The sequence below is a fragment of the Brachyhypopomus gauderio genome, chromosome 18 (assembly GCF_052324685.1).
Source record: "Brachyhypopomus gauderio isolate BG-103 chromosome 18, BGAUD_0.2, whole genome shotgun sequence".
Lineage (NCBI taxonomy): Eukaryota > Metazoa > Chordata > Actinopteri > Gymnotiformes > Hypopomidae > Brachyhypopomus > Brachyhypopomus gauderio.
Genome location: NC_135228.1, coordinates 815,125 through 830,183, shown reverse-complemented (window position 1 = coordinate 830,183; position 15,059 = coordinate 815,125). Strand labels below are relative to the sequence as shown.

The 15,059-nt window shown below is 39.5% G+C and overlaps 1 protein-coding gene across 4 annotated transcripts in view; it reads left to right on the top strand.

Annotated features, from left to right (window-relative positions):
- Nucleotides 1-7,532: 7,532 nt before the first annotated feature.
- The window catches only part of LOC143481602 (Fc receptor-like protein 5), a 34,467-nt gene continuing 26,940 nt past the window's right edge, over nt 7,533-15,059 (top strand). For 3 of the 4 annotated variants that reach the window (XR_013122041.1, XR_013122039.1, XM_076979674.1), the window contains exons 1-3: nt 7,533-7,639; nt 9,478-9,513; nt 14,353-14,691. Coding sequence is in view for 1 of the 4 variants with exons in the window: in XM_076979674.1 (XP_076835789.1) it covers nt 7,609-7,639; nt 9,478-9,513; nt 14,353-14,691 (406 nt within the window). In the remaining 3 variants the exon portion in view is untranslated. The remainder of the gene's footprint in view (nt 7,640-9,477; nt 9,514-14,352; nt 14,692-15,059) is intronic. The other variant, XR_013122040.1, reaches the window with a different exon arrangement.

The following is a 15,059-nucleotide window of genomic DNA, read 5'->3' as shown; positions in this document are numbered from 1 at the left end:
TCCCCCCCACACACACACGTTTCAACTACTAATTAAATTAACATTTTTACTTCCACCCACAGAACCACCAGTAACCTCCAACATCTTTTTACAACATGTTACAACATCAGTGAGATTTGGGTCACTCCTAAAAAGTCAAGCACCAAGTTTTCTCTACAGTTGATGTAATTTCCCTCTTAACTGATGAATGCATAGTGGGATTAGTGTGATAGCATTAATGTATACTGTTGTGATACAGAGAAAACCTTCAGAGCCAACTCTGCTTTTGTAAGGCTAGATCAAAATGGTTTGATAGGCAGGAGAAAAGTCATCAACCCTTGTAACCTTGTGAGCAATTGTATGTAAATAAATCCATATATTAACTTCCTCCTCTAACACTAACTTAGTATCTTGGGCCATTTGTCAACTTTAAGTTTTGAGTGCTTCTATGAACGTCTACCCAGTAGAAAGGAACTCCTAAATAGCCATGATGATGTATCAGCTTAACCATATTTTTTCAGCACAGTCAGAGACATAAAAATTAATTTAGACAATTTAGAAATTTGGAATTTAGACAAGGCTGATCCACTACTATAAACCTAAAATAGTAAAATATTCTTCATGTAGACATGATAACTAAAGGCATGTTAACAGGCTCTTCCCAAGAAGCCCATTTTCTATCAGTTAAGATTAAAGACAGGTCTGGAGAGAAGTTTTATTTCAAAATAAAATAATTTGTTTATTTAATGAAATTAGCCAATTATCCTATTAAAAACTATTAATGCACAGGATGGTTTTAATTCTTGGTGTTTGTGATCCGTTAAAAACAGTGATGTGTGAACCCTGATCTACTGCTTCAATACTTTCTTTAGTTTGGTTTGGCTCCACCTGCACCCGAGTGCACCTAAACACTGCCAAGAATCACATTGTTAATCTTTTGTTTAAGCCATTATCAGACCTTACCAGAAGCTTTAACTTTTACATGTTGTATTATCTGCTATTTATATATTTTTTCAAGTTAAAGTGTATGTTTCACCTTTGTAGAATAGTGTAATAGGTGAAGCTAGGCTGTTCTGAGTTCCTCCCCCATGCCCTCCATCTCTGCTCTGATAGGTCTGGGTTCCTACACCATGCCCTCTTCCTCTACTCTGATAGGTCCGGGTTTCTACTCCATGCCCTCCTCCTCTGCTCTTGAAGATCTGAGTTCCTCCTAGAGAGTGGATCTAAAATTTCCACCTCACATTTCAGAGACTTCAGGTGTGGGGGACACCTCAGGTGTGTCCATCTTACTCTTTGACATCACTAGATTGTGAAGATGAGACTGCTTGCCGCAGTGCTGCTCCTGACTCTGGGTTCTCAGGGAAAAGTGTCAGAGAACTTTAAGGACTGCAAACAGTTCTTTCAAAATAAGGAACACCCAACATTTAATGGCAAACTTATACCAGGTAGAGATCCAGAACGCTACCAACAGATTTGTCAGATGCATAATGGACGTTGTTTCTATGCAACTCTATATGATACCAAAGAAAAGATTCCTGTATATTCTGCCTATACCTATCAAAAGGGAGAGGCTCCACTCAGAAACAACTTTAACTGGAGAACTGAACCTGAGGTAAGAAATTAGTTAAGATTATTTTGTGTAAAAGTATTGAAAAGCAAAACTAACAGGTATGCAGTGTAATAAAACTCAACCTGCAGCCAAGTGGATGTCATTTATTACCAACCTGTTAGCTGCTATAACTTTATGGTTATTAACTTAATTTAATCATGCAGCTTAAAGGAGTTGGGACAGGCAGCAAAAAGGCAAAGCTGGGGGACCTTCAGGCTGTGAATGCAGACTATGAAAAATCTGGATATGATAAAGGCCACTTGTATCCCGTGTGTCACACTCGCACCGAGGACGAGATGAAGAGCACCTTCACCCTCACCAACGCAGCGCCGCAGTCGCACGACTTCAACGTCAAGTGGTTCCGCTGCGCAGAAGCCGAAGTCATAAAAGAACTTGATGATTGCCTGAACATCGGAGGTGGAGACGGAGACGGAGCCGCCCACGTCATCACAGGTGTCGTGGCGAGTGGCGGGAAAGGTCGCGTTACGCTGAAGGACGAGGGCAGGGTCAACGTCCCCACTCACTTCTGGACAGCATTCTACTGTGGGAATTCAAGAAAATCTGTAATATCACAGGGCTACATAATGGATTATCCTGGTCTACGTTGCTCACTCCTTAGCACATCTGAGCTCGAAATGAAACTGAGTAAATTATACAATTTTGAAGTTGCAGTGTTTAAGATGGCAAAATCCAGTGGTCCAGGACCTAACGAAAAAATGTAAACTTCTAAAACATAATTAAATGTGAAGTTTGTGTTAATAGGTTACATCAGGGGTTCTCAACTGGTCTCAGCCCGGGACCCACTTTTTCTCATTGTCATTAAGTTGCGACCCAGTTTTATACAGTACAAATGTTATAACAAATTAAAAGGGTAAACAATTGGTGGTTACCATGGCAACAAGATGGTTCTCATGCTGGGCTACATACTAAAAATTACTCAAGGAGCCAGTAGGTCCTAAAAGGAAAAAATCAGGCACCAATAACTTTTTCTAGGTGCCATAATATAAACTAATAAGCACTCACATCGGGTCAGCTGTTATTTAGGATCTCTGTCGTCCAACATGACTGATGTTTTCTCTTCCTTGTAACTGTGGTTAAGTTGGTTTCATGTTTGCGTATTCGAAATTAGATATGTTTTAAATGTACTACTATTACCATCTACAAATGACCTTAACATGGACAAAAGTGGTGGTCGTAAAGGCCCCGGAGCACTGCGCACTCTTTTTTTCTGCAAAGATTTAAATAATTTTTAAACGATTCTTCATAAGATAAAAACAAGTTGTATAAATATTAAGTGCACTTTTTGTCAAATGTTTAAATAGCTTTAAAAATGTCCATCATAAGAGCATAAAACAAGTTATAGTTAAGTGCATCCTAATCAACAACCTTGTTTTGTGGAATTATGATGACCCATTTAAAAGCTATTGAAATTTGACAAAAACTGACCACCACACATTGGTGCAAGGTATAAATACCCATCTTTTAGTTGTAGGTTGTTATTAAAGATTAACTTTATGTAATCCAACTTCTTTGGTGGTCTTAGATGGACCGTTTAAAAGCTATTGAAATTATTGCAAAAAACAGAGTGCACAGTGCTCTGGGGCCCCTTAGGACCTCCACTTGCTTCCGTGTTAAGGTCATTTGTAGACGGTGCCTTAGACGTTGCAGCGGTGACAGGAGTATATTTAAAATAACATGTTTTAAAATACATATATTCCTGATGTAAACAAAGTTGTAGATGTTTGTCTTGGGTGCCAGAAATAAGAGTGTGCATATTTTGGTACCTTTAACTTAAAGGTATTGAAGAAAGAATTCCGAATATGCGAACGTAAAACGAACTTTACCAAGTTTCATAGTATGTATATGAGTGACTTTTGATCCCATTAAATTGAACTTAAAACTATGTACAGTTATAAAGGAGTGTGTCCTCTTATGGTCCGACAGAAATGTGACTGTGTGAAAAAATCCAATATTTTTGGCTTCGCTATTTTCAACAAGCTAACGCTTAGTGCTAAAGTTTCAGCTCGGCTCCGCTGCTTTGCGAGTCACACTGGTGATTCCCGCTTTTGTTAACCCTGGTGCATGTCTAATTGTTCAAAAGATGTCTGAAACCAAAAAAATCCTAACAAACAGTGTGAATATTTAATTACTAACTACATTACTAATTATTCTATCAATATTTAGTGCAATGGTGTTCCTTACTTGTAATAGGTAATGGTTCAATTAGGATCGTTTTTCATAAAAATGTGAAAATTTCCATGTTCAAACTATGATACCAAACACACACAACACTCTCATACACTTATACACACACACATATACACACACAAAAACACACACACAAAAACACACACACACACACACACATACACACACACACACACACACACACACACACACACATACACACAAACACACTCTCATACACACACACACACACACACACATACACAGACACACACACACATACACACAAACACACACAAACACACAAACACACATACACACAAACACACACACACACAAACACACACAAACACACAAACACACATACACACAAACACACACTCATACACACATACACACACACATACACACACACATATACATACACACAAACACAAACACATACACAAACACACACTCTCATACACACACACACAAACACAAACACACACTCAAACACACACTCAAACACACACACACACTCAAACACACACACACACACTCAAACACACACACAAACACACAAACACACATACACACAAACCCACACACACAAACACATACAAACACACAAACACACATACACACAAACACACACACACTCTCATACACACATACACACACACACACACATACACACACATATACATACACATACACACAAACACACACACAAACACATACACAAACACACACTCTCATACACACACACACACACACACACACACACACACACACACACACACACACACACACACACACACACACACACACACAGTATCTATGTGATATAAACATGTAGGGGGTGGTTGCAAATAACTGACATAAATTATTTTCATATAATATGTTGATTACACTAATTAACCCAAGCAGAAGAAGTTTCATACTGAAAAAAATATTTTAAATAGTTTTCCTACATCTTCAAACTTTGAAAAGGGTCAAACACGATAGGAGTTAATGGGCAGAGCGAACATGAGAGTGGGAACTACAGCATATCGGTTAACTTTTAAAATACAACCTCAAAAGAAAATTGTGGATATTTTTCCAATGACAAAAAATCTTCACCCATAAAATATAATGCTTTTGTATCACCTGTCGCCACTGGCGAGTGAAATAATTTTATTACTCATTTATGGTCGCGATTGCGACCATTGTAGTCGCAGTCTGGAGCTGTGGCATGTGCCTCTGTCTTTTTTCAAGATAAAAGTCGAGTACAAAATCTGAAGAGTAGACTTTCTTTTTTTTTTTTTTAACAAGCTGTCCACAACCCACCAAGAACGTGTCTGCGACCCACTTTTGGGTCGCGACACACCAGTTGAGAATCACTGGGTTACATTACCTTATGCAGAATTCAACCAGAAATTATAAATATAGTACATGGATACTAAATGCACACACTAGGCATGTGTGTATCCACAATGTACTGGAGTCAGTCAGTATTGACTAAAAGTCCATTAAAAGAGCTTTTACTGTGGCCCATTAGAAGGTTTGAATAACTAAACTTGAGGTTGAATAGCAAAGTTTTGGAAGTTTATATTTTAACAAATGTTCTGATATCCTTTGTGGTCTAAAATATCAATAAATTAATTTATAATTTTTCAGAATTTTTCAGGTTTATCAGAATTTCTTTACGTTTTGTTTCCATCATGCAAACTCTGCTTCTTGCTCAATCAAATTTAAGCAACTACAAACCCATTTCAAATCTACTGTTCCTTGGGAAAACATTTAAAAAAACATATTCAAGCAACTTTAATAGCTGTGTGTGCATGTATATATGCACACACATTGACATGATTGTTGGTACCCCTCAGTAAAGAAAGAAAAACCCACATTGGTAGCAGAAATAACTTGAATCTGACAAAAGTAATAATAAAATATAGTCGCAAGTGCGACTCGATCTTCTGTTCCAATTAGTGTTGTGTCATTCGCGAACTGCTGTGTGGTCTGTGAATTACTGAGGGCTCTCGTTCACTCTCTGATTCGTTCACTGAACGTACTGTCACTGTGATCCACATTTGCGCTGCCACACAGAGAACTGTTGCTAAAGACGTGATTCACGTTTGCCAGGGTTGCGTTATCAATAAAGTTTCCCTCCTCTGGATTTTTGGATTAAGCAGTTTCTGCCTCGGTTACCGAACCTGCTTCAATACATTGTTACTGTTAAAAATGCACTTCCAATAAAGTGAGTATTGGAAAATTTTATTTTGCTGCTGAATGTAACTACTAAAGTAACTTGTAATCTAACGTAGTTACTTTTAAAATCAAGTAATATGTAACGTAACTAAGTTACTTTTAAAAGGAGTAATCAGTAATCAGTAATTGGATTACTTTCTCAAGGTAACTTAGCCATCACTGGTGGTAGGTCTCATCTCTAACAACGACGAAGCCAACTACAGGAATGAGGTGAGCCAACTGGTACAGTGGAGCAACAAACACAATCTGCTCTTGAATGTGGGGAAGATCAAAGAAATTGTTGTTGACTACATGAGAGGCCACCTACAGCATTCCCCTCTGATTATTGACGGAGTTGCAGTGGAGAGAGTGAGCAGCACCAAATTTCTGGGGATGAACATCACTGAAGACCTCTCCTGGTCCAAGAACACTGCGTTGTTGGCCAAGAAAGCACAAACACGCCTGTACTTCCTACGCAAACTGAGGAGTGCACAAGTCCCGCCCCCCATCATGTCCTCATTCTACAGGGGTACAATCGAGAGCCTACTTACTGGCTGCATCTTTGCTTGGTTTGGAGGCTGCAGTGCGTCCTGCCGGAAAACACTACAAAGCATTGTAAATACTGCCAGTAAGATCATCGGTACCCCTCAGCCCTCCCTCAGAGACATCTACCACCCCCACCTCACCTGTAGAGCCATCAGCATCGCTGGAGACCCCTCTCACCCCTTGCACTCATCCTTCAGTCTTCTGCCCTCAGGGAAAAGGTACCGGAGCCTTCGGGCCCGCACCACAAGACTGCTGAACAGCTTCGTCCATCAGGCTGTCAGGAAGCTGAACTCTATCCACCATCTATCTCATACTCTGAACTTTAATGCAATAAACAGACTGGCTCTACATACATCCACATAAGAACCTTTTTGCACACCAGAACTCTACCTCAATCATGCTGCTACAGACTAAATTGCACTACCACTATTCTCATCCCTTATAATAATACTTGCACTACTGCTATTTTGCACAGTGAACACTGTAGTACCTCAGCACTATTACTCTTATTATCATCTTTATTTTTATGAATACTACTTACTTTACTTTTTATTCTTTAAATCAAATGTTGTGTGTTACGTGTTAAGTGTTAGGTGAGAGAGAAACAGTATCTTGATTATATTATATGTCATGGACATACAGTGTAATTGACAAATAAACCTCCTTGAATCCTTGAATCCTGATGTCTAATTCTACTTTGATACCTTGGATATTTTCCAGATTTGTTCTACATCCCACTTGGGCAGGTGGGCAGTGCTCTTACTGCAGGTAGTGGCAACCACGACCTTTACAATGAACATCTGCTGCTGCTCTTCATACTCCAGATCTGGATGTGAGTGTGTCTGTGTCTGTAAGGGGGAGTAAAATGAGATCTCTTCATAAGAAAAGGGAAGGAACTAGAACTCAAAGATTTGAACTAGAACTCAACAGTTTGTGTCAACGATCTGTGAAACTCTCTGCGTAACCACATCCCCATTTTCTCCTTCTGTCTTTCAGATGAGTTTGTACTACATGAACACATGAAGTGAGCATTTAATACTGACAGTAGCTCAGTCTGTCTGCCATTACTGGACAGTATGGAGCTCAGTCCACTGCCTGTGATTCTCTGTGAGTAAATGTTCTCTTCATGTCTTCATTAGAGTGAGTGGTGCTGTATGAAGTTGGTAATATACAGTCTGAGGATCCTGAGTGATGAGGTCCAGTGAGATAGTTGTGTAGTTCCCTCAGAGGGGAGTAACAGAGACTCAGTTCTCTATGGTCAGGTATCCTCACTGTATCCAGGCATGTTATGGAAAATGTTCTGTTTGATCTGTCTCTGCACAGCAAATTCTGAAATACATTTGTTCAACAGCCTATGGAAAATTGTGTAACAAGACATATTTTGAATTTCAGACATTTGAATTTAAAAGAAATTGTGTGGACAAATGTAAAAATATACTTAAAATAAAAAAAATCAATTGTACTTTAAACATATTGTGACGTGGGTATAGAGGTGGCAGGAGGCAGAGGGAGCAAACTGAATCTTTATTGTCCATGATAAAGGAAACACAAAAACTCAGGCCAAAAGGCAATAACCGTGAAGATAGCAGCATTTAGCAATGTCCAAAGAGGCAGACCAATGAAGAAGAGAAGTCCAGGAAGAGAAGACGACAACTGTATTAGGATGTGAGCCAAAGGCTCAACAATATGCAGCATTGAATTGCAAGACCTGTGGGCTTAAGTGCTGTGTTTTGAAATCGGGAACAGGTGTCAGTATTGTGGTGATTGGAAACTGGGGAGTGGTTTGGTGACTGAGGGTGTCTGCCTAGCTGAAGTGGGCGTGTGCGTCTGTGAGTCATCGCACGTGGGCGCCCTCTGGTGGCTTCCTGGTCGACCCACCATGACAATAACATATCACTAGTCTTGTGCAAATGTTGACACCCCTGTTTAAAATACAGTAAAAGTACAAGTAAAAGTAAAGAGTAAAAGTAAGAGTAAAAGTTCCTCCACTCTTCCAATTTCACATATTTCTTTGTTCCTCCATGTTTTACTTTTATCAGCATTGTGGCCACTTAAGGAAAAAAAGAGTCTTTTACTGTCACCTGTCTCACAACGAGGTTCAAGTGCAGAATGTTTAGGAGCAAACAAAGCAGTAAAGGTGAACCAACAACTAAGGAGAGTTGAATTACGCTCCTAAATACCTTGCAAATAAACTCTGAAATTCTACACCCCAAAAGAGTTTCCCTGAGCTCCGTTGTAGTATAATTCAGAGAATAAACCCCAATAATGTGACACTTTCACACATTCTATCTCCACATAAACGAACTCCAGAAATTTCTTCTGTTGACCCCATATAGGCTCAATTGGTACACTCCTATCCTCCCTACCCCATGTAGGCTCACCTGGTACACTCCTCTATCCCCCCCACCCCATACGTTGCTCTATGTGAGTCTTTGTTGTGCATGTTTGATGCTGTTGCGGATGTTGTTTACTGTGTTGACACACCTACCTGGTTCACCTGTCTCTTGTTTTTAAACCATTGTATTTTGCCCTTCATTGTCTGTGTTTGTAAACGTCAATAATGCTTCAATAATGCACAATTTCTACTAACACATAATACACCCATGATAAAATTCTGTTATATTTTTTTACAATCACAGACTGTGATTAAATTAATATATTACAGAGATTATAGAGATTATGCTAAAAGTGGTTATATTTAGATTTAGAATATTGTTATTTATTGTGACTACAACATTCATGCAGTCACAAGCAGGACATTTTACATCTTTATAAATGCACACTAGAGCTCCATCCTCAGTGCTTCTGTGTCATGAATGGACATAAATGTTGGATGAAGGCCCTCTGATGGTAGGATGATGGTCATTTAAGAAAGTGTTGGAAGTGTTACCGGTTAAGAAAGAAATAATTTCATTGCTCATATTTTTGTTGTTTCTCTTTCACAGTACTGTTTTGCATTGTTCAAGAAGACCTTGCAAAAGGTAATTTATATTTTGATTACAGCGTATATTTTATGTGCATGTTTGAAATGTTTGATACAGGGCTACGGAAACCAGGACAAACTATTTTTATCCCAAAGTCATCATGGCCTTAAACTCACAATAATAGTGCTGCAATTAACTTTCCGGACACATCTTATTTGCTCAGTGTTCATTTTCAAATGTTTATCAATCTGCATAATTTTGCACATTACTGTTACTATACAAACAGGAATTGGTGCAATTATTCACAACCACTTATATATACAATTTTTGTATAGTTATTTTCTCAGTTCTCAGCACCTCTGAGTGCAAGGCACTGCAATTTCATTGTTCTTGTAAACGTTACAATGACAAAGATTTCTTATCATAAGCATACACACCATATGCTTGATAACATATCTAAGAATGTTTTGTATAAAATAGTGAAGAATTCTGACCACACCATCAACTATAGCATCACTAAAGCTACTTTAGGGATGAATACATATAACTTTGATTAAAAAATTACTAGAAATGTATTAGTCACGCTCCCCTCCTCAACTCACGTGAAGGACTGTCCCTGTGGTTGTAACAAACTGGCATAGCGTGCTGGACGCAAGTGCAGGAGATCTTGGATTGATTTAATATAAAGATAAACACACTTCAAACATGAACACATCTAACTATAACCACCAAACACTACTGAAAGAAATCACAACATCTCACTGTAAACACTAACATGTAAAATAACAAAGGCACTAGAACACAAATGTAACCTAAACAAGATTAATCACAGAAACTTAGACACAGAACAACTAACACATAAGAACCATATACTACAGAAACAATCAAACTATATAATACATAATATACATATATAATTACAACATGACCATAAACACCAACACAACAGATGCATAACCATCAGAAATTCTTACAATGAACTTACAACAATGACCAACACAGAGAGGATCACATACTTTATATACAAGACAAACAAGGGGACTAAACTAGACACAGCTAGAAACAATGACGAGGTACAAGGATGGGACATGAAGGCAGACACAATAAGGAATTTCAGGGTGTGCATATATATATATGTATATATATATATATATATATACAGTTGTGATCAAATTTATTCAACCCCCACTGAAATAAAGTGTTTTGGCCAGTTTGACATTGATTTTGATCATTTCAGTCATCTTATTTACAATTATATCAAAGAGGCACTTATAAATTAGACAAACATAACATAATATTTATGATGGAATAACCACAAATGTCTTTACTGTGCTCACATCATTATCAGTTTTATTCAACCCCCTAGTGACATTATTTTTTAGTACTTAGTACAACATCCTTTTCCAGTTATGACAGCTTTCAAGCGTGAAGCATAGCTTGACACAAGTGTCTTGCAGCGACCTATGGGTATCTTAGCCCATTCTTCATGGGCAAAAGCCTCCAGTTCAGTCACATTCTTAGGCTTGCGCACTGCAACTGCCTTCTTTAGGTCCCACCAGAGGTTCTCAATTGGATTTAAGTCTGGTGATTGCGATGGCCACTCTAGAATGTTCCAGCCTTTCATGTTCAACCATGCTCTAGTGGACTTGGATGTGTGCTTCGGATCATTGTCCTGTTGGAAGGTCCAACGTCTCCCAAGCCGCAGATTTGTGACTGACTCCATCACATTTTCCTCCAAGATCTCCTGGTACTGAAGGGAATTCATGGTACCCTGCACACGTTGAAGCTTTCCTGTACCATTAGAAGCAAAACAGCCCCAAAGCATAATTGACCCCCCGCCATGCTTCACAGTAGGCAAGGTGTTCTTTTGTTCATAAGCCTGGTTCTTCCTTCTCCAAACATAGCGCTGGTCCATTGTCCCAAACAGTTCTAATTTAGTTTCATCTGACCACAGTACACTGTCCCAAAACCTTTGTGGCTTGTCCACATGACTTTTGGCATACTGCAGTCGACTTTTCTTGTTCTTTGGAGTCAGCAAGGGGGTGCGTCTGGGCGTTCTGGCATGGAGGTCTTCGTTATGCAGTGCGCGCCTTATTGTCTGAGCTGAAACTTCAGTGCCCACATCTGACAGGTCTTTTTTCAGTTCCTTAGCAGTCACGCGGGGATTTTTCTCCACATTACGCTTCAGGTAGCGCACAGCAGTCGCAGTCAGGATCTTCTTTCTGCCACGACCAGGTAACGTTTCCACTGTGCCCTTTAACTTGAACTTGCGAATGATACTTCCGATAGTGTCTATTGGAATATTTAACAACTTCGCAATCTTTTTATATCCATTGCCATTCTTGTGAAGAGCAATAACCTCTTCTCTTGTCTTCTGGGACCATTCTCTTGCCTTCACCATGCTTGGAAACACACCAGTAGATGTCTAGAAGGAGCTGAGTATCACAGTCCTTTTAAATCTGCCTAATTGGTGCTTATCATGCTTGATTGCTGCTCGTTGACATCCACAGATGTTTTCAATACCTGATGGAAAACACTGGAATGAACCTCTGTTCTTAGGAGTGGTAGTCGTAAAGGGGTTGAATAATTGTGTCAATGAAGAAATCACAAAAAGGCCATTTAATACTTTATGACAAAAAAAATTGATGCTATCTTAGTTGCATTTAGTTCTTTAACAAGTCCTTGTAAGATTTCATTATGAACACAATTACAAATGTGCACTGAATTCCATAAAACCCTTCGCAGCATTGGGGGTTGAATAAATTTGATCACAACTGTACATATATATATATACAGTTGTGATCAAATTTATTCAACCCCCTAATGGTACAGGAAAGCTTCAACGTGTGCAGGGTACCATGAATTCCCTTCAGTACCAGGAGATCTTGGAGGAAAATGTGATGGAGTCAGTCACAAATCTGCGGCTTGGGAGACGTTGGACCTTCCAACAGGACAATGATCCGAAGCACACATCCAAGTCCACTAGAGCATGGTTGAACATGAAAGGCTGGAACATTCTAGAGAGGCCATCGCAATCACCAGACTTAAATCCAATTGAGAACCTCTGGTGGGACCTAAAGAAGGCAGTTGCAGTGCGCAAGCCTAAGAATGTGACTGAACTGGAGGCTTTTGCCCATGACGAATGGGCTAAGATACCCATAGGTCGCTGCAAGACACTTGTGTCAAGCTATGCTTCACGCTTGAAAGCTGTCATAACTGGAAAAGGATGTTGTACTAAGTACTAAAAAATAATGTCACTAGGGGGTTGAATAAAACTGATAATGATGTGAGCACAGTAAAGACATTTGTGGTTATTCCATCATAAATATTATGTTATGTTTGTCTAATTTATAAGTGCCTCTTTGATATAATTGTAAATAAGATGACTGAAATGATCAAAATCAATGTCAAACTGGCCAAAACACTTTATTTCAGTGGGGGTTGAATAAATTTGATCACAACTGTATGTCACCGTTAACTACACAGGGTTGACACGAACTTAATAGGCCTATCTATCTACCTATTTATCACAAGAGCTTGTGGCTAGCTCTGAGTGTTCAACACAAGCTGTAGCAAACGGCAGTAACTTTGTATTACCGGAAAATATGAAAACCATTACGTTTCCAATCGTTTCCAAAACGATTGAAACCATTAATCACCCAATTTAATCCACTAGGAAATGTAGTGGTAAATGTACGCTCTTCTGTCTTGTCCCCAGCATAGATAGCACCAGATCCTCTATGATGGTTCTGGGTGGAAATTGCTGGCCACTGTGTCATTGAAATTGCCGATTTCGGAAGTGCTCTGTATACTTATTAAGTCAATATGATTCGCGTAGGTCACCCTTTTCAACTTCCAAAACAGTGAATTTTGCCGAAAGGTGACAGATTTTCGCATATGCGCATGTCCAGATAGATGCGTGCCAGAACGCGAGCCCCAGTTGGCATGTTGTAATATTGTTTATGCAAGTACTTCAGTAAATGTGGTTAAACGTGTGCAACCGACTCATCTTTAATACACCACAGAGGGATTGAGGGAGCAGAAGAGGTTGATGGCAACATTATCTCTTTATTGTTCATAATAAATAACAGCTCACAAAATAAAGAGAAATGTGCAATGGCACGTAAAACAAGTAGTGCAATGTGCTGTAAGTTCAGCAGATTCAGTGACAAACACTGGCAGTGAGAGGCACAAACTTGAATGATGCTCAGCACTGCAGGTTTGGACCTATTCTGGAAGAGTATTAATGGGGAATGAGAACAGGTGAGAAGGGTGTGTCAGCAGACTGAGAGAGAGGCAGGACGCTGGAATGAGGAGGTGTGTGAGTTGGTGTGTGTGTGTGGTTCTGTTCCTAGTCCCTTAGGGGCTGGGACTGGCCTAAAGGTCCATGTCTGTAAAAAAACCCATCAGGACTCGTACATTCATCATGTCTGGCCAAATCTCAATTACTAACTTTAGTGTCTTTATGTCTGTGAATATTAATGATAAAATATATTTCTGCAGCTAAGTGAATAAAAAATTCAAACATTTGAAACATAATGTGTCTGCATAATTTGAGTGTAATACCTGATAATCAGGTGTTCACTGGAGAGCGTGTCACTCTCAGATGTGACATACGGGGAAAAGAACCTATTGGATAGACATACAGCTGGTATGAGAATGACTACCAACACTTTCCAACAAATTTATACTCTCATCTGCTCTGTTAATCTGTCTGACAGTGGTTCATACACCTGCAGAGGGGACAAGGGAGGTGACCCTCAGAACTCAGAGATCAGTAATGCTGTTATACTGACTGTGGCAGGACTGAAGTTAGCTATTAGACATTCATATCAAGGTCATCATTGAGTGTGAGGGATTTTAAACATTGAGCATTTTGTATTTATTGTGTTACAGAGAGAGCCCAGGCAGTGCTGAGTGTGTCTCCACAGAGCTGGCTGACTGAAGGGGTCTCAGTGACTCTAAGCTGTGAGGTCAGAGACTCCTCTACAGGATGGACATTCAGCTGGTACAGAGTTGTTCCCTACAGAGAAGGTTTAACTCCAGTATTAGACATTAATGGCTATATGAGGTATTATGTAGATCTCCTCTCAGACAGCATCAGAGGAGCTGGAGGCTCCTACACTCTCAGTCCTGCTGCTCTTCATCACACAGGAGTTTATGTGTGCAGAGCAGAGAGAGGAGAACCAGCCAATCAGACACAGTACAGCAACCTACAGCCACTATGGATCACTGGTGAGGAAATACAACAGTAATATGGGTTGGTGTCTGAAATAATTATGATAAGATACAGGATACGGGAGATGTTTAAAGTGACAACAACAAAAAACAAAACATCTTGAAATAATGAAGCGGATTAGACAGTTGTCAGGCATTAAGGAGTAGTACTTAAGTACTTAATTTTTGGATTTCTATTATTGTTAATGCTGCCACAGAAGTCCAGGCTGTGACGCTGGCGTGCCGGAGGAAGCAAGAGACACGACGAGCGTCTTGGAGTGCACAAAAAACGTTTAATTAACACAGACACGATGAGTCCAGCACAAGTGACGCAAGCACGCTGACGCGATGTTTGCATAGGCATGAACTATAGACAAAGACGAGCA